Genomic DNA, 25,646 nt, shown 5'->3' with positions numbered 1-25,646 from the left:
ATGCCATGTTCATATATGTGCATTATATAATTTGATCACTCATTCCTCAGTACCTTCTCTTTCTCTTCCCTCCTTCCTCTCCTGATACAATTGCTCTTCTCTGTGGATCTCCCTTTTATCATCATCATCATCATTTTAATTAGTTATTTTGACTTGGTTCTGAGGTGTCCCCCTAAAAGCTGTGTGTTAGGCAATGAAGGAATGCTCAGAGATGAAATGACTAGATTGTGACAGCTGTAACCTCCTGTGATTAATAATTTGAACCACTGGTTGGTAACTGAAGGCAAGTGGGACATGGCTGGAGGAAGTGAATGAAAGGGTCTTGCCCTTGGGGATTGAATTTCATCCCTGGACACCTGTTCTCTTGCTCTCTCCGTGTTCTAGCTGCCATGAACTGAGCAGCTTTCCTTTGCCACACCTTATGCCATGATGTTCTGCCTTACCTTGGGCCCAGAGCAATGAAGTTGACCAACCATGGACTGAACTTCTGTTACTATAAGCCTTAAGTAAACTTTTTCTCCTCTAAGTTGTTCTTGTCAGGTATTTTGGCCACAAAAGTGAAAAGATAACTAACACTGAAATTGGTACTGGGAGCAGGGCTTTCGCTGTGACCAGTCTGACCATGTGGTTCAGAAGCCTTTGGAACTGATTTGTGAGAAGAGTCCGAAAAAGTTCTGAAATACAGGTGGGAGAAGACTTGGAATGTCATAAGCTGAGCTTAATGGGTAATGGAGGTGGGAGCTCAGAAAACCAGAATGCTTATAAAAATGTGGACAGTGAAGATTGTGCTCATGAGATTTATGAGGGGAATGAGGACTCATAGGGAATTGCACTAAAGGCTGCACATATTACATTCTGGCAAAATCTTATCTACACTTCTTTCTATGTCCTGAGTCTTTGTGTGAGGCTGAATTCAAAGGTGAGGAACTAAATAAAGTGGAGGAAATTTCAAGGCAGCACAGCATTCAAGTGGTGGCATGGGTATTGCTGACTGCTTTTATCCAGGTTTACTGAGAGAATTGGGAGCAGAAAGAAGAGGTTAAAGAGTTTAAATTTTGCGGTTTTCTCAGAAAAGAAGTACGTAAAAACTTATGGCCAAGCCACTAAAAATAAGTACTTACAGAGAGATAATAGCAAAGATGCAAGACTTACCCGTGGCAGACTCACGGGCATAAAAGGGAAAACTGCTTTAAGAGACCAAGGGAGCACCCTGCTTGTACAGGGTGTGCCTAGGAAGTTATTTCTCAGAATTTGTTTCACTATGCTAATCTTCCCAGGCACACAGAGGTCACTGCAGCCATGGGTTAAGGGGGCCCATCAGATCTTGCTATCATTCATGTGGTGCTGCAGTAATGCACTGGTTCTGCAGTAATGCAGGACACTGAAGTTATGGGGTCATGGAGGCTTCCACTGAGATTTCAAAGGAAGGCTTGGGAGACCAGGGAACATGTTGCAGGCTTGAAACTCCTGCAGGAAGTCACTCAGAGGGTGATGCATGAAGCTCTGAAGATGAAGCTGGAACTGCAATGGAGATCCCCGGAATTGGGAGAGTCTAAGAATATGGAACATCTGCCAAGGGAAGCTGAGGGCTGTGGACAGAGCTGTGGGTGAGAGAGGCCACGTGGGCTGCAGCTGGCAAGTCCACAGGGGTGGATAAGCCCGAGTCCTTTGGAGATCATATCTTGCTGCTGTGTGCTCCAGATGCCAGACATGGAGTTATGGGGCTTCTTCATCCAGCTAGGTTCCATTCATTTTTGGCTCCATTCCTTTATTCTATGCCCCTATTCCTCCCTTTGTAACAGGAATGTTTACTCTGTGCCTTGAGTCTCAGAGGAGACTTTGGGCTTGGAATTTTGAGCAATTCTGAAAATGTTAACTATGGGAACTCCGGGAGATGAACTAAACTCACTTTGAATTGTCAGATGAACATGAGCTTTTGGGGGCCAGGGGCAGATTGCTATGGCTTGGATATGAGGTGTCCTCCAAAAAGCTCATACATTAATGCAGGAATGCTCAGAGGTAAAATGATCAGATTATGAAAACCATAACCTCGTCAGTGGAATAATCAACTTGATGGGTTAATAATTTGAATGAACAACTGGACAAGGTCTATGGGCAGGTGGGGCATGACTAGAGGAAGCAGGTCATTTAGGATGTGTTCTTGGTGATGATATTTTGTTCCTAGCTCTTTGTGTTTTTCCTCCCCATGTCCTGCCTGACATGAGCTGACCTCTTTGCTCCACTCTACTCTTCCATCATCATTTTCTACCTCAACTTGGGCCTGGGGCAAAGGAGTTGGCCAGTTGTTGACTGAACCTCTGAAACTTTCAGCCCAAAATAAACCTTTACTCCTCTAAGTTGTTCTCATCAAGTATTTGGTTTACTGCAACAAAAGGTTAATGTACTAGTGCATTATACTTATATGTATTATATCTATTATGCATACATATATTTCAAATATATATACATACATATATTTGAATCATTATGGTAGAGTCAAAAATAGAGATAGCATAATTTGGTAGATTTGGTAGATTTTATTCCCCAGTATTTCTTCAAGTCCTACCCACCTCCCTTGTGAGAATTTTTTAAAAATATTTTTTATTAGTTATTGATGGACCTTTATTTATTTATATGTGGTGCTGAGACTTGAACCCAGTCCCTTGCACATGGTAGGCAAGCATTTAACCACTGAGCCACAACCCCAAACCCCTTAGAGAATTTTTAAAAAGAAGAATATTGTGTGTGTCTTGGGACCATCTCCGGCAAATAATTTAAGATGTAGTTCACTTCAGTCTATTCATGTTAATATCCTATTGCAGCATAGGAACAGTTACAGAGCTGCAGAACTACTCTAAGGCATGGGAATATCAGGGATGAACTTGCCTCAGGTCATGTTGGAAGGGTACTCTCTCCATAAAAGTTTGAATTGAGGAAAACAGAGAGGAAAGAGAAAATGAGATTCCTAGAAATGAGAGAAAAAAAGTAGGGTCAGATTGAAGGTAATGTGAGGACTGGGGTAACATGGAATTTAAAGGAAGATTTGATGCTGGACATGGGGACTTGGACTTGGTGACAGTAGAAATAAAATCAAGTCAGGTGTGCGAACATACAGGTGAGGCTTGTTTATGAGGGCTTCTCTCAGAAGGAGAGTTGGTTTTGTTCATGTGAAAGAAGTGGGTTAAGGGTTAGGAATGTTTCCCGGCTTTCTGTCCATTTTAAAGGTGTGTTTTCTTTTTCTAGGCGGCTCTTTAACTCAAGGAAGGTGTGGTCAGTCCGGCATCCTGGAGTCGAGAGTTAGCTGTTCGTATCAATGTGACATCCTGCATCAACATCTCTGCCTCCCCCATGACAGGGCAGAGTTGCTGTAGCTGAGAACACGCAGGTGGGAAATGGAAGAGAGCACAAATCACGGCAAGTAACAAGCTGTGGGCCCTAGGAATTTGCCGTGTCGAGGTCTTCTCAACAGTTTTTATCCTTGAGGTTGCTGGTCCTCAGAGTCACGGCGAGAGCACCCTGGCCCTAACGATGCGCCTGGTTTCTGAAGGTGATAAGGTTGTTGGAGGGTGATGGGTAGGGCCCATGCTAAGCGTTTAGTACCTAACAGGTTATGCTGCTTTTTAATGACGATCAGGCCATGAGTGCCTTTGCCCTCTGTCCCTCTGGTGGTCTGTGTCTGCATTTGGGAGTTGGAAGATCCGAGAGTCAGCACAAGCAGTTTGATGGTAAATCTAGCATCCGTCTTCTCTAGCCTCCGGATACTACCGTCATGGAGAACCACTCCAGCGTCTCTGAATTTTTCCTCCGGGGAATATCTGATTTGCCAGAGCAACAGCACTTACTCTATGGAATTTTCCTGTGTATGTATCTTATCACCTTGACTGGGAATGTGCTCATCATCCTGGCCATTGCCTCTGACCCACACCTCCACACCCCCATGTACTTCTTTTTGGCCAACCTGTCCTTGGTGGACGTGGGTTTAACATCCTGCACAGTCACCAAGATGCTGGTGAATGTTCAGACCCGGCATCCTACCATCTCCTATCCTGGTTGCCTCACACAAATGTACTTCTTTCTGATGTTTGGTGACCTGGACAGCTTCTTGCTGGCTGTAATGGCATATGACCGATACGTGGCCATTTGCCGCCCTCTCCACTACTCCACAGTAGTGAGCCCCCGGGCCTGCGTCCTGCTGCTCGCCTTGTGCTGGCTCCTCACTAACCTGGTTGCCCTCACTCACACCCTCCTCATGGCCCGGCTGTCCTTCTGTGTTGTGGGGGAAATTGCTCACTTTTTCTGTGACATAACTCCCGTCCTGAAGCTGTCGTGTTCCAGCACCCGTGTCAATGAGTTGACGCTTTTTGTCTTAGGAGGCACTGTGCTCGTGGTCCCCTTCCTGTGCATTGTCATCTCCTACATCCACATTGTGTCTGCCATCCTGAGGGTCCGGACTCCTGGTGGAGGGGGCAAGGCCTTCTCCACCTGCGGTTCCCATCTCTGTGTTGTCTGTGTCTTCTACGGGACCCTTTTCAGTGCCTACCTGTGCCCTCCCTCTGTGGCCTCTGAAGAGAAGAGCATTGCAGCGGCTGCAGTGTACACGGTAGTGACCCCCATGCTGAACCCTTTCATCTACAGCCTCAGGAACAAGGACATGAAGGGAGCCCTGAAGAGGCTCCTTGGTCACAGGAGCTTTTCTTTTTAGATATAGCAATAGCAATGTTTAATGAAAATATATAGACTTGGAATCACACAGGGATTCAACTGGGGAGTCTGCCACACACTGGCCATTGGACCATATTTTCGTTACTTACTTAATTTCTCTGAGCTTTAGTTTTCATCTCATCCAATGCCAGCGTACTTCTTGGGTAGGATGGGACCAACGGTGAGAACATGGAAACCTTCTTTCCTTATTTGATGGCAGTTTCTGTCTAATAAGGTAACATGGAAGATTGCCGGAGATGAGCTACGAAATGCATGTGGTACGGTGGCAAATAGTAGGTTTTAACAAATGATAGTTGTTGTTGTTGTTATTATTATTATTATTGATGATATTGTTCTCACTCTTCATCCTTCCCCTAACCCAGACATAAAAAAAAAAAAGAAAAACACAATGAAACAAAGCAAAAACCTGTTAAGCATTAAGTGCTCTGGATATATCACGGAACAAGACAAAGCCTCTGTTTTCATGACTCTTTCATTCAAGATTATTCATTCATCAATCATTAAAATTTTAGGAACATATTTTGTTATAGGACGAAGTGGAGGTTAAGAGAAAGAAATAAAATATGGAGTTTACATTCCAGGTAACATGGAATAGGTTGAGAATTGCCTATCAAAGAAAGTCTATGTTTAGGTGGCTCTGCGGGTTGCCTGAATTCCCCTGATTCCCCAAGATTTCACCAGGAACGGTGTTAGAGCTCCCTGTGCTGCTCCTTCCCCCTGCTGGTCCAAAAGGTCCAATGTCAGCATCCTTCTTGGGAAGGATGGGACCAAGGGGTGAGAATACTGAAACCCTCTTTCCTTATTTGATGGCAGATTTGCCTTCAGCTGTAAAAAAAAAAAAAAAAAAAAAAAAAAGGCTTAAATTAGTTGTAAAGAAAGAAAAAAAAATGATGTTCACAGGCATGTGAGGTTTCTTTTGTCTCCAAGAACCTAAGAAATATTAAAAATACTAAAACAAATGAGTCCCATATAGTTTTGATCCCTTACTCCTGGTGTGACCAAGTATCCACTATCCTTGTGGAAGTTTATTTCTCAGATCCAACCATTCTTAGAATGTTTCATGTCCCTATAGTTTTTTTAATATATTTATTTTTTAGTTGAAGTTGGACACAACACCTTTATTTCACTTATTTACTTTTTATGTGGTGCTGAGGATCGAACCCAGGGTCTTGCATGTGCAAGGCCGGCGCTGTACCGCTGAGCCACAACCCCAGCCCCCCCTATACTTTGTCAATGAATAATTACTGAAATCCTTCACAGAATCAAACCACCCCATGCTTCAGCAACAATTAAGTACAATAGTGAATCACTTAGAGCAGCGTGCTCCATCTTAGCCCCTAAGATTCCACTCATTATAGGGGTCTGTGAAAGGGTTGAGGAGGCCATTCTCATATAACCAGAAGCCCTGGAGTCCTTCTGCCCTTATCTCCTTCCATTCTGTTGACATCTTTTGCTCTGCTGACCACAGGCCACTGACAGTCTCTGAGCCACCAAGAAAGCCACCCAGCTTTCTTCTGTCTTTTGGAATAGCAATAAAATACTTCTCACTTCTCATGATCGTATTTTTTCAGGAGTGGGTTTGCTGGCAGATTTCTATGGTTCCTGATGACATGACTAGTGAACTTGAGGCAGACTGAGATGTGCGAGTATCAGATACAGCGTCACACACCCCCCCCCCTGCAGCCCAGGTCCCCTGGGCTATCCTGCACCTGCTGCTCAGACTGCCCCAGTCAGCTGCATCTTCTTTGCTCCTGGAGGTTTCTCTAGGTGGCCCTCTGGTTTCTTCAATCTGATCCCCAGGGATTCTCAGTCCATTCATAGTGCAGTACATGTCTGAACTTCATGTTGGGGTGGATTTAAGTTCTTTCCCTCAAGCCCCAGGGAAACTGAGAGATAGGAGACTGGGTGTCCAGTTTGGTTATACCAAAATAATTGTGTGGCACTGAGGAGTTAGTTCAGCTCAGAGCATATAAAGGCCCACCAACAGATACTATTGCCTATCACTGTTCCACAGTCCAGTGTTCTTAGATTCCACCCAACTGTATTCAAAGGTCCTCCCTTGAATACATCCCATTACATTCACTTCTGATCCCTAAACTCAAACTTCTATTTCTTTATGATCACCTGTTTCAAGCAATGGGAATGTGTTGTTAGCATTTAAATAATTCACTCTGAAGTATAGATGAGTTATAAATCTTTGCACTTTGGTAGTGTAACGTGAGCAGGATGTGACTTTAGCTGGGATGAGAGGTGGATGATGGACAGCTTCCTGTTGCCTCTTGAATACATAGGGTATTTGGTTTCCTCTTGCTTAGAAGCTGTTTTGAAAAAAAAAAACAGATGGTTTGAAATCTGTTCCTTCACTTCCTTAAGATTGCTAAATGTAATCAAAATTATTCAAGGTGCACCAGATGTGTTGGTGCATCCCTTTAGTCTCAGCTACTTGGAACACAGAGTCTGGAGGATTGCTTGAGTTCATGAGTTTAAGACCATAGTGGGACACAGTCTCAAAAAAATTATCCAAAGTGCCTAGCCTTTCACTTTATTCTTAAATATCATTCATAGAGCCAGAAACCAAAACCAATTTTTAGTTCTACCACCTGCTTCCCATCACATACCAAGACCTGTTTAGCATATCTTCAAGATAATCTCTTCTCTATCCTCAAGCCATGATCGTCATTCAGGCATACATCACCTATCACCTGGATGTTCAATAACTTTCCAATTGAGCTCCCTGTCTCTAGGCTCCCCAAGCCATTGCCAAACAATCTTACACATCGATTACTGAAGGAATCTTTTCCCAGTACAAATACAACATTCCACAGTTTTCCCTAGTCCACCCTATTCCCAGTCATTGATACTCTATCACTTGCAAGGTAGTATCTAAATTCCTAAGAGGGCATCCTAACCCATTCACAAAATAGTCCTTAACTGCTTGTCTAGATTTAGCTTTTAATGTTCCCTTGACATACACACATAAACATGGGAACACCTTTTTTTTCCCTAAACATTTCCCTGAAGTTATTGTGCTATTTTAATATTCTGGGTCACTCTGTCCCTTCTGTCTAGACTTTAATTTGCCTTCTATGAATCAATCTTTAGCATCCTTCAATTTTCAATGGAAGAATTATTTCTCTGGTGACTATCTTTGCTAATATCCAGTGAGCATTAACTATATCTTTCCTTATGTGACTATCATATAATTGTGTCATTGTCTCTACCAATTTTCTCAACTGTAAAATACAGATAATAATAATGTGTGCTTTATAGGGTTATTCTAAGGATTAAAAGAGATAATATAGTAAAATTTTAATATAGTGCTAATATATAGTAATCAGGCATAATAATCTCAATTATTCATTGTATGATTATATTAAAGCATTTTGTACTCTTACATATTTTTTAGCCCACCTGTCTCTACACTACTAGAATGTGAGCTTCTTTAGTTGGAGGTCACATCTTTTTCCTAAAGGGAGAGGTGCACTGCCTAGCATGGAGCAGATAATTTGCTAAATAGCTACTGAATGGAAGAAAAATCTCACTATTTTTCTGATATTAACTCTAAATTTTTATGCTTAGTGATGAATAAATTTAATCTCATTGATTTATGAGATTGTTCTTGATTTAATTTATAGCTTTTCCCTCAATAGTAGTGGAAAGGAATCAGGGGAGGGAGGAATATGAATGTGTCAAAGTGAACCCCACTATTATGTATAACCATAATGTGTAAATAAAAGCATGAAAAATCATCTTAGATTCATAGATAATAATCAATGCGAAATTCATGGCTTTTTTATATTTTATCAAAAAGTGAATTTAATTCTTTATTAGATCCTCTTCTACTTTTCACGTATGGCAAAATAGGATACTTTTTGCTTACTCTTTAATCTTCATGTCAGAGTTGAAATCACACACACACACACACACACACACACACACTACAGTGAAGCTGAAATGCAAATGCTTTTGCTTCTAGGATGTTATGATTCCTCTCCTCTGAGAAATCTTGCTCTTTTGTCACATTTTGAAAGAATAAATATTAACTCTTGAGAAAGATATAAACTAGTCATTTGAAATATCAATCTGAACAACTTCCAGTTATATTTGTAAACCTGTGACCACATTATACATTCATGATTTTCAAAAATGTCACAGACTTTGTTCTAAACCCAGTGAGATGCTTCATTAGGGAAGGTCATGAAACTTGGCCCTGGCATGGCTGAAGAGAAAAGTGCCAGGTATATTGTATACTTCCAATGTGATTTCCAGAAATTCTATACACATCAGTATGACACTTGCCAGTGTGGTTTGGTCTGTCCACAAATAAGAAAACCAATCTAGGGGACAGGTGGACTAGCAGAGAAGGTGGTCATAAACCCTTTCCAATAGGCAGGTGGGCTGGCTATTTCTTTAGAGGAAGTCACTCAAGAGTGTCACCAGCCCATGAATATGAATGACAGGTGTTGACTTCTTTGGAAAGTGGTCCTGTCAGAACTAGGCAGAACTTCAGGGATCTGAGGGACAGAGCTGGAATAGGCTGGGGAACTGAGTGAGTACTCAGTCCTGCAGACGACACCACCAACGTGGGGAGGCGTGCGCAGCAGGTTCACGATTGTGTCCCGGCTAGCTAAGGCAGGCTTTCCCGTAGACCTGCAAGAAAGGTTCCAGCCCTGCTCAGGTTTTAACTCTGGACACATGGACAGTATGGTATTCCTCCAATCTGTCTTTCCTCATCTACTCACCCACCAACTCCCTCATACTCTGTTAGTCATCCAGCTCTAGCTCAAGCCACAGCAGCTGTATTGCTGTCTCCCAGGACAGCTGATTGCCTTGAATTGGAAATATAGCCAACATGTCATGTTGCCCGTAGTTACAATTCAGCAATATCTGTGTAAGTTCTGCTCCCAAACTCATCTCTGTTAGGTAGGAAAAACTAACATTCATTTTTCTTAGTAGTAGTGTTAAGCCAGATTTACTATTGAATTCATTTAAAATAAAAATGTGTTAGGTATTTTATAATTTTTCCATCTATACCAGAGAAGCAATTGAAGGTCAGATGGGTTAGGTGAATGGCCTGAGGCCACACAGCCCCCACTCTGGTACATAAGGCTTTCGATTGAGATTTATTTTTCCTTGCTTGCAGCTACATGGTGCTGAGTCTCAGAAGCACTGGTAATTCTGTTTATCCTCAATTATAGGCCCCAAGATAGAGACCTATGGGGCCCTTCACTGGATGCTGAAGAAGATAGGATATAGAAGACAAAGATATATGATTACTCAGTTGTACAATACAAACCTAGAGTCACTAAATTGAGTATAAATGACTTTCAGGGAGATAGATAATGAAGAGAATGAATGAGAAAGGGACCAAGTTCAGTGGGACGACAGAAGGCTCCTGACTATGGATGCTCTGTCTTTCTCATCACCTAGCTGGATTGAGTCAATTCTTCATTAAAATTCCCACATGCAGTCAGGAAGATTCAGACAGCTGCTTTGAAAGCAAATTGTTGAATGAAGGTTACTATAGTCTAAAAGGGTGGTCAGTGTTCAAGGACTTGTGTCCCTGAATGTAGCAGCTGATCCATAGGTAGAGGGTTTCTTGGTACCATAAAGGGTACTATATAGTCTCTTCTCCTGATCCACAACAATCATTACCACCACCACCAAAAAAATTTAAGAACACTGAAAGGAAGATGGAGGAAGGAAAAGACATAATTTAGAAATTCTATGCCAAGGGATCTCTTTATTCAACATCACCCAACCATTCGTAAGAATATACCCAGGATATAAGAGAAGAAATTTAAGTACCACTAAATAATTTCTAGTGGGCAAGAGAAATCACCAATAATATTAACTCAGAAATCACAGTAGATACTAAATGGTTGCAAGGAAAAGAGAGAATAAGGATAACAGAATACAATTCAAGTAACTAAATATTTATTGAGCACTTATTTTATGCTGATCCCAAGATTAGGAATTTAGCATTTAGAAATACATGAATATATAAGCAATGTCACTGAGACAAGACTGTTGCCTTATTGAAGAGTTTCTCCACAGCCCTCTTCATGTCTCTGTTCCTAAGGCTATAAATGAAGGGGTTCAACAGTGGGGTGACCACTGTGTACATTACAGAAGCAATTATGTCCTTGTAACTGTAGGTGCCAGATGAGGGGAAGAAATAAACTCCGATAATTGTGCCATAATATAGAGACACCACAGAGAGATGGGAGCCACAGGTGGACAAGGCTTTGCAGACCCCTTTGCTAGATGGAACTTTGAGAATGGTGGCCCCAATGCGGCCATAAGAGATCAGGATGCACATCAGAGGTAGAGTGATGACTGCCACTCCTAGGGTGAAAATGACCAGTTCATTGAGGGAGGTGTCTGAGCATGAGAGTCTGAGTAAGGCAGCAAGGTCACAGAAGAAATGGGGGATGGTGTCACCATCACAAAAGGACAGCCTGGCCAGGAGGAGGGTGTGAGACAGGGCGCTGGCACAGGACAGGATCCAAGACACCGCCACTAGCAAGGTACATAGCTCCTTTCTCATGATGATAGCATAGTGGAGGGGGTGACAGATGGCCACGTACCTATCATATGCCATTGAAGTGAGAAGGAAATTGTCCAGATCAGTGAAAAATATGAAAAAATACATCTGTGCTATACATCCTGCATAAGGGATGGACTGATCCTGAGTTTGCATGCTTATTAGCATCTTTGGGACAGTGACAGATGAGAAAGAGATGTCGGTGAGGGCCAAGTGGCTGAGGAAGAAGTACATGGGGGTGTGCAGGCGAGAGTCCAGCCTGATGAGCAGGATGATGAGCAGGTTCCCCAGCACCGTGGTCAGGTACATGCCCAGGAACAGGGCGTAGTACATGCCTTGCTGCTCTGGCTGGATGGGGAGCCCCAGGAGAAGGAACTCGGACACACTGCTTTGGTTCTCCATCCTCATTCTGCTCTTCTCTCTACTGGGACAGGAGGGCCATTGAAGAAAGTAAAAACAAAGTGTGACTTAGAACAGGCAGATAAAACGAGAGCCATTCAAATGATGAATACAGTATACCAGTATCCATCTTCATTGCCATGTCCCTATTAAAAAATCTTCTAAAATAGAATTTGTCAACAGAGAAGAGAGTTTGATATGGCATTGCTCACCATCCAGGCAAGAGGCAACTTTGACCAAAGCGAAATTTCCAGCCATGTCTAAGTCAGTGAAGAGAAACCTCCATGGTCTTAGGAGAGGAATATTAGGTTAAAATGGTCCCAATATCTATTCTGTTTCTATACTTTAACAAATAATCATTAGCCTTTCTCGTGCCTTCAAGTTGCGATGTATCAAACTTTTGAAATATGACTTCAAAATCCATCAAGAATCAAAGTCTGGCGCAGAAGTTTCAATAGCATATGCCTAAAGAAAACTGGACCCAAAATTAAGCACCAAAGTTCCCAGTATATATAAAATTGATGAGAAAAAAATATCCACTGGTTAAAAGGTCACTGCTATAAAAAGAAAAAAACATCATTGGCAGTTCCATAATTATTATAAGTAATAAATTTGTCAGGATGTTTTAGATAATTTTATAATAACCTTCTGAGTCAATGAGTTCTTGTGGCACCATGAAAACACAATCCATGATAGAGTTTTCATCAACCAAGGATAAAGAAGAGGGCCACTCATATATCCTTTCCTCTTTTTTTTAGCTTCCTGATTGGGCTCCCAGAATCTTGATCTTTAGAACTTGCTAATAGGCCCTGTTCGAGATCCAGTTATATCCAGGACCCCCAACTCATCAGTGTCAAGTGTCTTAAAAATGTATTTGCAGTTTTCCCCATCAACTACTATCTACCCATTAAAATACTCTAAGAACTAAATTATTAAATCCTGTAACACAAGTGGGAAAAAGATCTAATTATGTCTTAATAAAAAGTTACCTTTAAGCCCCAGATTAGTTAAATGCCTACTAGAGATGCCTATAGACAGAAAGTCAATACAAGACATTACAGTTATATTATACTAGTTCTTAACTAAAGGAAAATTTAGAAGTTTTATATAGGTTAATGGTAGGCAAAAAATTCTTTGCTTTTTCTAAGTTGGTGATTTGAACATGCTCCTATCCCATATGGATGTACCATCTCCTTTTTCAACTTACTGAAAACAACTGACCTATCAGATGTGACAGTTCTGAAAATAATAACACCTGGCCCAGTTCTCAGTCTGTCCCTGATCGCTTAAATATGCTGGCTTTCCTTGGAACTGTGACTTTAAGATAAGAGCTTTCTGCCTGAGGGTTGCATGGTATGTTGAGAAAAGCATTACAATTAGGAATAGCTCCAAATTCGGGCAGCATCACTTCATACTTGTGAATTCTGGGCAAGCAGCAAAACCCCATTTTTCTCATCTTTAAGTTAGAAGTAAGACACTGAGCTTAGGTCCTGAGAATATTAACAGAACGATAACTGAGATGTCCCAGTATTCTAGACTTCCCCCTCTTTCTCCATTCTCTTCTGGTTTCCCTCATGCTATAAAATGATGAAATGATAACTCCTTCCCAAAGCTGTAATTCTATCTAGTTTATGAGATTTAGGATTTTAATAAAAGCTCCTGGATCTAATTGAGCCATGCCTTTGTGTTGTCGTAGTTCTGTATTAGCTCTAAGTAAAGACCACGTAGAGATTCTCACTGCACCACACCCAACCTTCTCAATACCTTAACAGCTGCTTGCTAATAATGGATATTTTCTTGATAGTGAGGGTGTGTGCTGTAGAAGGCAAAGCCCAAGTTTTTAAGCCAGACAGAAGGGATTCAAATGTTGCATCTCTTGGAATTTCAGTTTTTCCTCTGTAAAACTGGAATAATAATCCCTGCATTTTACTGTAAGAATTAAGTAAAATGGTGTCTGTAAAACAACTCTCTCATAGGAGCTGTTCTAGATGAGGTGACCTAGCTTCTATTAAATAAAGAGTATAAAGATCTCTAGGGAAGATACTCAGTGTCTTTAATGAAAACCAGGAGAAAAAAGTAACTATGTGGAAATATTCAAAGTCCTCTATTTTAGCTATTTTGAAATACACATTACATTGTAGTAGATCTTTCCAAGGAGCAGGGTTTGATGTCTTTAATGAAGGTCTGAGACTACACTAAGGGTCATAGGAAAGAAATCATCAGGGTGATTCTAACAGGGAGTTGCATTATGAGAGCTTTGCTAAAAAAGAAATCAAAGCTCTATAGCCAGAAATAACTTCAAACATACATACAATAAAAGTAGGACTGATATACAAATGATCAGGGACTTTGGAGAGAAACACTAAAGAGAACTGGTTTACACTACACACATTAAGAAGCACACATCCTGATACCTAAAACATGAATGATGACACAATACCTCCAGCCTGGTTTGGGGGGGTGCTGGCTAATTTATATAGTCATCTGGCTCTATTCCTCCTCTCCCTAAGACTTGGAGATAGAGGCATGAGCATTATTGACTAGTGATGGTTGCTATATCCTTGTCTTTAGAAACTAGGAATAAAAAAAATTATTTCAGCACAGAGAGCATAGGGAGTCTCTGGGCACCTGTGCATGCAAACACACCTGCTACTGATGAATACCCAGTCCTGCTCTGAACTTTATGCTCAGGTTATCCTACTCCCAGAGATTTGTATTGCCTTCTCAGCTGCTCTCCAGTAGACCCAGATTTTGCATATAACTTCCGTGACATGGACATCAAAGAGAAAAGTCATGAGCCTGGAGCTTGCTTCTTTCATTTCACCAGCTTCAGAAATGGAGATGTGAAGACTTCACTCTATCCCCAAGGCCAGGACCCAATGGGACAGGATACCAAGTTGTGATTAGAGACTTGAATTAAACATGTATTCAATTATCAGTTTTCCTCTTACTCCCTCTAGGAAAGATGCCCCAGGGCAGTGGTCTCTAAACTTTAATAATCAGCAGAATCAACTGGGGACCTTGTTAAAGATGCAGATCTCAGATCCACCTCCAGAGATGCTCATTTTTGAGATTTGGGGCCAGATATTTTTCAGGCAGGTGTTTCTGAGAACAGACTTTGAAGAAACATTGTCCTTATGAAGAGTATCAGGATGCAGGCCCTGAGGTCAAGAGATGGGGAAATTCCTTCCCTGCCGGATTTGGATTGCCCCTGTTAGGTCATAGTTTGGGATGTGCAGAGGAATTTCCTTCTCAAATGCAAAGTACCTTTTGTTTGTCTGTTTGTAAAAGTAATGCATCTTCATCACGTGAATCCAAATACTCTGGACATGAAAATGATGGCAAAAAATACCTTGCCTATCCATTATTCATTTCTAAACCTTCTAAAATGATTTTTATTAGTAAACATTTATATTTATGCAAGTGGGATTCATTTTATAGTATTTCTATAATTATTTTACTCACATTTATATTTCCACTTCTAGGTGCATCATTACTTTTAAAATATACTTAAAGTAAAGAAGGTTTAATCAGTCTCTTCTGGAATTAACACAAAGATTCCCTATGCAATGTTATTAAAGATTATATAAGGTCTTTAAATCATCTATTGTGTCAGTTGCCCAATTGAGGCTACTTTAAAATTTCTAAAAGCATCAACTGTAATGGGCTTCTCTGTTTGGGCTCCTCAGTATCCGTGGCTTGATTGTTTGAAAAGGCCACAAACAATCCAACTGTGAAAATGCCTGAACAATAGAAGTTCCAGTTGAACTCCGGAAAAGGAGATGACCATGTCAAATTGTTTTCACTCCCCTGTAGTATAAACCAAAGATTATGGAATGAAGTTTTATGAGCAAGAGCAGAAAGGGCTATTGCAATTTTTTCACATTCTATATTGAATATCAAACATCCAACTCCTTCAAAATGTTTTGATTTGCATCCTCACATCCCAAGCAGACTCTGTAGGTATCACTACAGCCTTCAATGTCATTCCGACTGCTGGTTACATACTATCTAATCTTATATTTATATGTGAAATTGGGAAAACATTGTATTTTGCATAGGCAGGTGCCAAAACAAACAAAACCAAAATCACCCCCCAAGAAAAACAACTCACAGAAGTGATGTAAAGACCAAAATAAAAATGTGATGTATCTAATGATAATAATGTGGATTGGATTTTATACAAGTGCTATTTATGTCCTGTGTCCAGAAACATGTCAAGTTCTATGACACCTTTTAGAAATGAATGACATCATGAAGCACAAAATTACTCAATGTTCTGCCAAGAACTCAAGAGTACCTGTGTTTATGTGTGTGTGTTGTGTGTGTGTGTGTGTGTGTGTGTGTGTGTGGTGGGGGGTATAGCTTTTTCAATATCATCTAAAGTTTTATAACTAATGAATATTTTATTATATCATGTATCATGTGTGAAATAATTATTAGTGCAAAATAAGAAAATATGTTTTTTTAGAGTTTTTCTAGAACATGTGAACATGTTCTAATGAGAGGGGGGAAATCAGAGTACTGAGTGACATTAATAAAGTCACAAGTCACATCAAAATTACTCAAAATTTAATGAAAAAAACCATGTTGAATATATGATGTATGTTTTCAAAACTTTGGATTTATTTTCACTTAATTGTAGTTTGATGTGATAATACAAGATATGATATATGGTATCTGGTATGTCTATCTTCTGTATGAAAGAGAAAAGGAATTCTCATGTCTCAGGAAAGAATATTAGATTTTTAAAATTTCTTATTAGAATATTATCTATTATATCAGAGCTTAAAAATTTTACTGCGTACAGAATTAAATAGAAAAATATCAACATGAACCACTGTTGTTTCCTCTATAACTAAAATAATTGAAGCTATCTCTTGCTTCACTCTACCTGGAACAGAATTCATGAAATGTGCATCCAACAACTTCCAAGATTGAGTTCTTAGACCAGTTCTTTTCAAATTCTAGTTCACAATTCTGCAGCATCAGGGCTGCCTGGGAGCTTGTTAGAAATGCAAATTCTTGGGCCCTACTACCTCAAAACTGCTGAATCAGAATTTATGGATGTAGATCATAGGAATCCATACTTAGCAAGCTCTCCAAGGATCCTTATGTACCCTGAAGTTTGAGGGACTTTGCTTTCATTCTACAATTAGAAAGGCAGGATGTCCAGGAAGGCTAGTCAGGGCTGAATCCATAGTAGCATTTGTAGGAAAATGATGGTACCTTCAGAGAGTTTGCACTCTTATTTGGTTATGTTTCTAAAGAGGCCAAAATCTTCATTAATGATTGAGTTTGGAAGCTAAACAAAATCAATGACACAGTATTGGCAAAGGGGGAGGGGCGGCGCTTGGGGATGTATTGACCACCGGACACCTCACTCTTCAGAGCTTTGACATTTAACAGTATGAGCAGAGAGTAATATATTTCCTCTTATTTAAGTGACAAGTTATTTTGTTCTTTGATTTCAGTAGACCAATAAAGATGAAATTAAAACCCACTTAGTCTGCACAGGAGAGAAGAGTTAAATAATACAGCACATTCTTTGATTCTGGGTTGTTTTAAAGCCTGGGATTGTGGGTCAAAAATGTATGGGTTTCCAAAAATCTCAAATAAAGAATAACCAAACTCTGAATTATTGTATTATTTATGACTCCCAAATTGAAGAAGTAAGTAATAAAATTAATTTCATATTTACTAATCCAAATCTTTTTCTAAGAAAGCCATTTGGAAAGTATAATAGTAATTACTAGAGGTTAGAAAAGGTAAATGTGAGAAGAGGTGGAGGAAAGTCATAAAAAAGCTATCAAAGAGCCAGATAGGAGGAATTCCAGTTAGATAGATTCTAGTGTTTTACAGTAAGATGTGTGACTATAGGTCAGAATAACCTCTAATATGATTTTCGAAGAACTAGAGGACAGGTGCTTGAAGTGTCCAAACAAAAAATAATGAAAAGGAGATGAAAATGCTAATTAATCTTGTTTGTTCAGTACACAATTGTATACATGTACCCCCAAAATACGTACGATTATTTTGTGTTAATAAAAAATAAAACAATTTTAAAAATATAGTTGTAAAGGAGAACATGCTATAAAAAAATGAAATTCTGGTCAATGAATATTTACAAGATACATTCAACATGCTTTCATTTGTCTTAGAGCTTAGAGACATAAACTGTCTTGAAACACATTCAAGTGGAAATCAAATACAGCACATCAACCAAAATGGAGTTCTGAAAAATAAATAAATCAATAGATAAAAGTCAAGTGTCACTGTGAGAAAAATGTTGCTCTACTGAAGAGTTTCCCCAGGGCAGCTTTCATATCCCTGTTCCTCAGGCTGTAGATAAAGGGGTTCAACATGGGTGTGACCACAGTGTACATGATGGCCACGATGATGTCCTTGTCAAGGAAACTGCTGAAAGTTGGGAAAAGGTACTGTCCAAATATGGCTCCGTAATACAGACACACAACAGAGAGATGAGAGCCACATGTGGACAGAGCTTTGCGGATTCCCTTGGTTGAAGGGACCCTCAGGATAGTGGTTCCAATGTAGCCATATGATACCAGGATACATACAAATGGCAGAGTGATGACTACCACCCCGACTGTGAACATGACCAACACATTGAGGAAGATATCTGAGCAGGCCAGCTTGAGCAGGGCAGCCAGGTCACAGAAGAAGTGGGGGATGGTGTTAGCAGCACAGAAAGACAGCCGGCTCAGGAGAAGGGTATGAGACAGGGAGCTGGCACAGGACAGGATCCAGGATACAGCCACCAACAAGGTACACAGGTCCCCCCTCATGATGGTGGTGTAGTGGAGAGGGTGACATATGGCAACATATCGGTCATATGCCATTGATGTAATAAGGAAGCTGTCCAGGTCAGTAAAAAATATGAAAAAATACATCTGGGAAATGCACTCTGCAAAAGGGATAGACTTGTGACTAGTCAGCATGTTCACCAGCATCTTTGGGACAGTGACAGATGAGAAGGAGATGTCAGTGAGGGCCAAGTGGCTGAGGAAGAAGTACATGGGGGTGTGCAGGCGAGAGTCCAGCCTGATGAGCAGGATGATGAGCAGGTTCCCCAGCACCGTGGTCAGGTACATGCCCAGGAACAGGGTGAAGACCATGCCCTGCTGCTCTGGCTGGATGGGGAGCCCCAGGAGGAGGAACTCGGCCATTTTGCTCTGGTTCTTGGTCCTCATGCTGCTCTTTCTCGTGATCCAGATGGAGAATGGAACTCTGAAATCATCATTTTTAGCAATCATATAAAAAAGATTCATGTACTATTTAAAGAGAGTGGGAAATAACCTATTTCTCCTTATATATTGGTAATAGGGAACTAGAAAGATTATTGATCACAAATGTTAAGGAGGGACAGCATTTTTTGTTCACTGACAAAATGTAATTCTTGCACCTGTGCCAGTGAGAATTAGATTGTGGAAAAGACAATGCAGCCAAGTTACTGCCCCAAGAAGTTTCTGTGGGAGTATTCCAAATAATTAATCCATGGTGCAGCAACAATTAGATTTGATTTCTATATCCATTACTAAATTTCAGGTGAAAGGTGGCTTTTTCAAATGAAAAGCTGCAAAGCATAATATTGTTTTCTTCAAAAAAACTGTCATAAACATGCATACATTTTTGTTTCAATTAAGTAAAGGGGCCCTAAAAAATCTTGATTTTATCAATTCATTCTCTCTGTTACAACTAAAGAGACCTTTAAAAAATATTTATTTCAACATGATTTCTCCTGTTTAAAAATCCAAAGATTCCCACCGATCTTAAGATGAGGGTAACAATCTTAATATGGCTTAACAGTCCTCTTAAACCTGTGTCTTCTACATTTCCCATCAATTTTCTCTTTCATCATTGCCTTCCCCACTGTTGACTTCTCTGTTTCAACTTTCCCAAAGACACATTTCCACTTAATGTCATTTAGATCCCTTCTCCTTGGTGATGGTTTTTGTGGTCTCGTGCCATGTTGGGAAAGCAAAGACAAGACTGGCTCCTGGAAAATATCTTAGGCAATTTTTGTTTATACCTTATTGTCTAATGGTCAACATGGGGTAAGTTAGGTGACATCATTTAAATGACATCATTTTAAATGATTTAATTTAATGATGTCAAATTAAATCATTTTAAATGATTTAATTTGACATCATTTTAAATGACATTCGAAGTTTCACGGTATATATTTTTCTAATTCCTTCCCAATCTAGTCCCCCTTTGTTCCTTTGGTTTCTTGATAAAACTTATCCTATATGAATTGTGATGGCAAACAAAGTGATATTTTAGTTGTATCCCAAGTTTTCATCTCCCTCCTAGGTGCTCCTATCATTTTAAAACACGGCATCTCCTAATCAGTTGTGGTAAGCAGTATATTAATCTCAAAGATGACTACATCCTTGTCTCCAAATCTGTGGCTATGTTAAGGTACAAGACAAGGGGGAATTGAGGCTGCAGATGGAAATAGGGTTTCTAATCAGATGACTTTAAAACAAGAAGATTATCTGCATGAGCTCAACGTAACCACACATTCTTAAATGTGGAAGCAGATGCTGGAGGGTCATAGTCACAGACGGACCTGAAGATATTAAGTCACTGGTTTAGAAGATGGAGGAAGGGCTATAAGCCAAGGAAGGCAAGCTAGCAGCTGGAGCAGTCAGGGAAACAGATTCTGACCTTTAGACCTGCAAGATGGTAAACTCGTGGTGCATTTTATAGTCATGACATTTGGGGTAATTTGTTAGAGCACTAACAGTAGACTTATATCATTAGTGCTGGAATGACTTCAGGTACATCTAACTGTTCTGGGTATCTGGGTGCCAATATGCAACAAAGTCTTCTTCCACAACTCCACAGCACAAGGATGCAATCACTCAGCAAAGCGATTTCCTACCTGAGACACAGAGAAATGAAGTTACTATCTCAGCAAGAGCATTTGTCTCTAATCATAAAGGAGAGGTCAACCACCCCGTTTCCCAAAACAATCTCAAGATGATCATTTTTTAAATAAGAAAAGGAGAGCTAAGAAGGGGCTCTTCTTCATCCAATGACTTTCTAATGAAGAGCAAACATTCAGCAGAAGACAAACCAGGGACAGGTTTCAGAACATCTGACTTTTAAAATGTAACTCCGTAGGCTTCATTCTATTCCTAGAAGGCTTCCTCATCCTAACTTACATACATGCATATTGAGACTCGTCAGAAGAAAACGTTACAAGTGTTAGGCTCAAACCTCCTCCCTTGTCTAGAATCCCAAGAGTGAACATTTTCTCTTCTCTCTTCTTCTTCTTCCTCCTCCTCCTCCTCTCTACCACCCTCACTGGAGGCACCATGAGACTGGGGAAAAGGCTCAGGTTTTGGAATAAAATAGGCTTGGCTCATGGTCATACTTTGATGATGGTATTTTGACCCACAGCAGATTTCTTAGCCTTTGCTGGAATTATCATTATCATCATCATTCAGGTGGATGAGATATAGGTGCTATTTACCAGGAAAGGAAACTGCCCAGGAAACTCAGGCGGTCCTGGATGCAGTTCCTGTGCCCCAGACTGTATTTGCAAATGAGCTGGATAATTTAGCAGACAGCAAAATGCCCATCCACGAGCAGCCCACCATACCCCAAAGCCAAGGCTGGAGAGTTGCTGGGTATTCTGCAAGATGTGATAAAGCGACTGTGCTTGCCCTGACCCTGGCCTCCTACACCACCCCCTCTTTGATAATCCTTCTTCACTGAGCCTTTCTCTTAAAGTCCCATATTACTGTTTCAGAGGCCATGACACATCTGAACAATTCCTACACAGACAGACATTAAGAACGAAATAAGTGGCCCTTTGGAGAGACATTTGTCCTTAAAAACCCATGCACTCATTCAACGTCTAGATTTCCAAACCCTGCAGTGGTTTGTTAAGGCATTGCAGATTGTTCTGCCTAAACAGAGAGATATTTTTGTCATCAAGGAAAAATACCCCTAATGTTGGCAGTTAGAACATTCCCATAACCATGGAGAGAGATGTTTGGGCAGTGTAGAAGGATTTCCCCAAACTGGCGAAACACTCAAACAATTGGGAACACTCACTTCCTGTGCTGTTCAGATGTGGTTTTTTAGGTCGGGATCCAAGGCAAATGAATGCCTGTCTTTATCTCTTCATCCACTTTTCTCTTTCTTTTTCCTTACTCTCATCCTGTCTTCTTGTCTCTTGCTTCACTTTTTTCTTACCTTTTTCTCTTTCCTCTCCTAATCTTCACTGTCTCTGTCCCCATATCTCTATTCTTCTCTATTCTTTTGTCACTCCATCTCTCTCTTTTCTCTTTCTTTTTTTTTTTAAATGAGGTAACTTTTTTTTTCATAGCTTTATTTTATTCATTTCTTTTTTATGTGATGCTGAGGATCAAACCCAGGGCCTCACATGGGCTAGGCACTCACTCTACCACTGAGCTACAACCCCAGCCCATTTCCTCTTTCTTACTCTGTTTCCTATTGTCTTTTCTTATCCATGCTCAAATCTGTCTTCTGAATTTTCCTCTTTTATATCCATATATAAGCACATTAATTAATGAGGGGAAAAATTCATCCCCATTTCATCCCCATTACTGACCTTGACTGCTTTTATGATCAGGTATTTGGTGGGTGAATGTGTCCTGAGTTTCTCTGTGGGAACTAAAAACCAGTTTCCAGGATCCTAGGCATCAAGAAGAAATGCTACAAGCTCAAATTCTCATTGCTGCTTGCCAGTCCCAGATCTAAATATGAGTATAACCAAGTATAAAGACCCCTGGGGTGCAGGGAGTAGACCTTGTAATTTCTGGGTAAAAGCATCCATCAGACTTCAGTTAATTGCCCCTTTGCCCCCTTGATTCCTCTAGGAAAGGAGTCCTATGGGAGGCATTTTTGTTCTGGGAACCTGAGAGGATGAGTCCACAGAGAAAGCATCTCAAGGCGCTCTTGGCCTCTCTTCTGCTTTGCCCTCTGCCTTCCCAGCCTTAATCATACTTGGTTTGAGGTCAAGGAGGAGTGAAAATGAACTGCTTCCAACCAGGTCCAAATGGAAAGCTAAGTGATTGGCTGGTCTCTGGGAAGTTAGGTAGAACCACATCCTTTTCAAAGGGTTTTTCTTGGGCCCTTCCCACCAGGTAGCCCAGAGGATGTGACTTCGTGTTTCTTTACTCTGATGATCCTATTAAATGCAAAGTGGAAAGAGAGAGGGAAAATAACTTTTATTTTGAAGTTTAATTGCTTTGCTGACAAACTTAGGTATGGTTATATCAAATAAAAATAGTTTTCAAGGGAGGAAGGATGGAAAGAAGGGATAGAAGGAGAGGAAGTCAAAAATAAACAAAAAAAAATACCCCCAAAATGAACTTGAAAATAGAAAAAAAAATCTGACACATAAAATCCAGAAAAATTGTCTCACACTTGAAAAGCTTCAGGTTCTTTGAAGTTGATCCTTTGAAAAAGTGATTTATTTATTTTATCATTTGTAATTCTTAGGGGTGAGATAACAGACAATATAGAGAAGGATTTTAATTTTAGTTTATAAACCTTGAGAGTTTGTTGGCCTTTTTCAAAACTGGGTTTAAGAGGTGGTAGGTAGAGTGAAGATCTTATGTAGGCAGCTTCTTTCTAGATGATGATGCTGTTTTACTGACACAGCTTCATGAAAACTTTGAAACAAAGGGATTTGGAGACTCTCTCAACTCAGAATGGTTGAATCCTGCTGGGATTTCAGGCAAAAGCCAGGAAAGAAAGTTAACAGCATCTAGCCACCTCAACAAGCTTTTCATAAATCTCTTTTAATGGTTATGTCATAATAGTTTCAATGGATGTCTGTCACAGTCAACATAACCTTTCCTTTATTGATGAAAACAAGGCTGTAATTTTTCTCTCTTAAAATTCTATTTTAATTAGACCTCTTTCTACATAAAGCTGTTTCAGTATGGAGCTAAGTGGAAACTTTGTCAACACCTACATCATCAACTACCCAACTCCAGTAGCTGCTATTTTGCTATAGATTGTGGCAAATCAGTCACAGTTGTCCTCTCTCCATCAACTTGGGTGCATTTGCACAAACAAACCCTTCAAAAATGTGGAAGTTTTATTCTTTTCTCTCATTTTTCAATGACTTCCATTGCATTGAACTCACTCTTCTCAAGGTTGTGGCTTAAAACCTGGAACAGCTTTACCTATAAAATTATTAAATTTAGACATTCCATTCCTTCTCTTTCCACTTTACCCAGCATATAGGCCACTAGATATAAACCTATCTAATCTCTGATTCTATTTTTTCCCCCAAATTTGTTTTGCCTTCACTCTGTTACCTCTCCAGTCTGGATCTTATGGTTTATCACTCATAACAATTTGCCCAAGTCTTAGGCATGGTGGTCTTCCGTCCACTCATGCAGCAAATCTTCAATGTTAGCTCCATCCATCTAGTCCCATTCACACCTCCTTGTTTTCCATTTATTCATCAACACACTGGAATCTAGGTTCCTTTCCCACCAGTCACAGATATCATTCTTGAATCATGTCATCAAGATTGACCTTATTATGAGATTCAATGGATGGTTTTAGCACTTAATCATTTTACCCCTTAGTACCCTGACCCCATATTTTTGCATTTTCCTCACACATCTCTGGTTGCTCTTTGGTGCCTTCTTTCCCCCTTTCTCTGCTATTTCTCCATTTGTGAATGTTCTTTGTCCTCTGTCCTCAGCGATTTCCTCAGTTTCCTACTCTTCTCATCTCCTCCCCCCCCTTCTCCCCTCTATCTCCTATTTACTCAGTTTTTCTTACTCATTTCTTTTCTTTTTAGGTTTTATGGCTTGGATATGAGATGTCCCCTAAAAGCTCATGTGTGAACACAGGAAGGTTCAGAGGGGAAATGATTAGATTGTCAGACCTGTAACCAGGGAAGTGATCCACTCAGTGTTTTAATAGTTTGAAGGTACTACTAGGTGGTGGGTTGTGGCTGGAGAAAGTAGGTCACTGTGGTGTGCCCTTGGGGATTCTATCTTCTTTCTGGCTGCCATGAGCTGAGCATCTGTCCTTCACCACACCCTTCCACCCTTTCGCCAGATGTTCTGTCTCATCTCACGTCCAGAGCAATGAAGCCAGCCAACCATGGAGTGAAGCCTCAGAAACTGTGAGCCTCCAATAAACTTCTCCTCCTCAAAGTTGTTCTTGTCAAGTATTTAGGCACAGAGACAGAAATCTAACACGTTAGGCAATCTAATTCTTTTTGATGGTCCATGAATTTCTGCTTCTAGCTAAAATGATTTTTTGAAATTTTTCCTCAAGGATGACCAATAGATACCTCATTCTCTATGTATTAAAACTTATCAAATCTCTTTTTCCTTCTGTGTCCCCCAGCTGTGTGAATAGCACAATCATACTAGCTGTTCAAGTTATGAGTTTATAGAGGTTTTTATCTTCTCTGTTCACTTCATTGTTTACAGCTTTATAAAAATCAGTGCATGTAAAATTACCATAGTCAGATCCTGACCTTGAAAGAGGATTTAATATAATTCTAATTGTCTCTCTGAGACAGACTTTCATAATCTCTTACCTAAATGACTGTGGCCATCTCCTAAGTAGACCTTGTTAAATGCTTAGACTTGCCCCCCAGGAGTCCATGCCCCGCCTTCTGACATATCTTTTATCCGCTGCAAACACAGACTCATTATCCATTCACTACCTACATTAATGGTTTTTAATATGAACTCTTTATTTTATGATCAAATCCTTTCATGGCTCTCCCTTTTCTTTTGGGTAAGGAGCACATTCTTTTGAAAGGTTCTGCATGATTCATTTTTTTCTAACCTCTCTGGGTTCATCGTGAACCTTTTCCCTAGTTGAACTATACATTTTTGTTATCTTAACTTTATTTTTTTATAAAATTTGTTCTAATTAGTTATACCTGATAGTAGAGTGCATTTTGGCACATCATACACAAATGGAGTATAAC

The 25,646-nt window shown here is 40.2% G+C and overlaps 3 protein-coding genes across 3 annotated transcripts; 1 reads left to right on the top strand and 2 right to left on the bottom strand.

Moving 5' to 3' along the window:
• The first annotated feature begins 3,769 nt into the window (after positions 1-3,769).
• Positions 3,770-4,702, top strand: LOC113181020 (olfactory receptor 1N1-like). The gene has a single exon (XM_026386330.2). It carries the CDS (start codon positions 3,770-3,772, stop codon positions 4,700-4,702), a length of 933 nt encoding a protein of 310 aa, XP_026242115.1.
• Positions 4,703-10,735: 6,033 nt separating this feature from the next.
• On the bottom strand, positions 10,736-11,677 carry LOC144249005 (olfactory receptor 1J4-like). The gene has a single exon (XM_026386326.2). The coding sequence runs from the start codon at positions 11,675-11,677 to the stop codon at positions 10,736-10,738; it is 942 nt and encodes a 313-aa protein (XP_026242111.2).
• Positions 11,678-17,940: 6,263 nt separating this feature from the next.
• Positions 17,941-18,882, bottom strand: LOC113181018 (olfactory receptor 1J2). The gene has a single exon (XM_026386327.2). The coding sequence runs from the start codon at positions 18,880-18,882 to the stop codon at positions 17,941-17,943; it is 942 nt and encodes a 313-aa protein (XP_026242112.1).
• Between the last annotated feature and the right edge of the window lie 6,764 nt (positions 18,883-25,646).

This window comes from Urocitellus parryii, chromosome 4, assembly GCF_045843805.1.
Source record: "Urocitellus parryii isolate mUroPar1 chromosome 4, mUroPar1.hap1, whole genome shotgun sequence".
NCBI classification, from domain to species: Eukaryota; Metazoa; Chordata; class Mammalia; order Rodentia; family Sciuridae; genus Urocitellus; species Urocitellus parryii.
The sequence above is the reverse complement of the archived record's forward strand: the minus strand, read 5'-3'. Positions and strand labels throughout refer to the sequence as shown.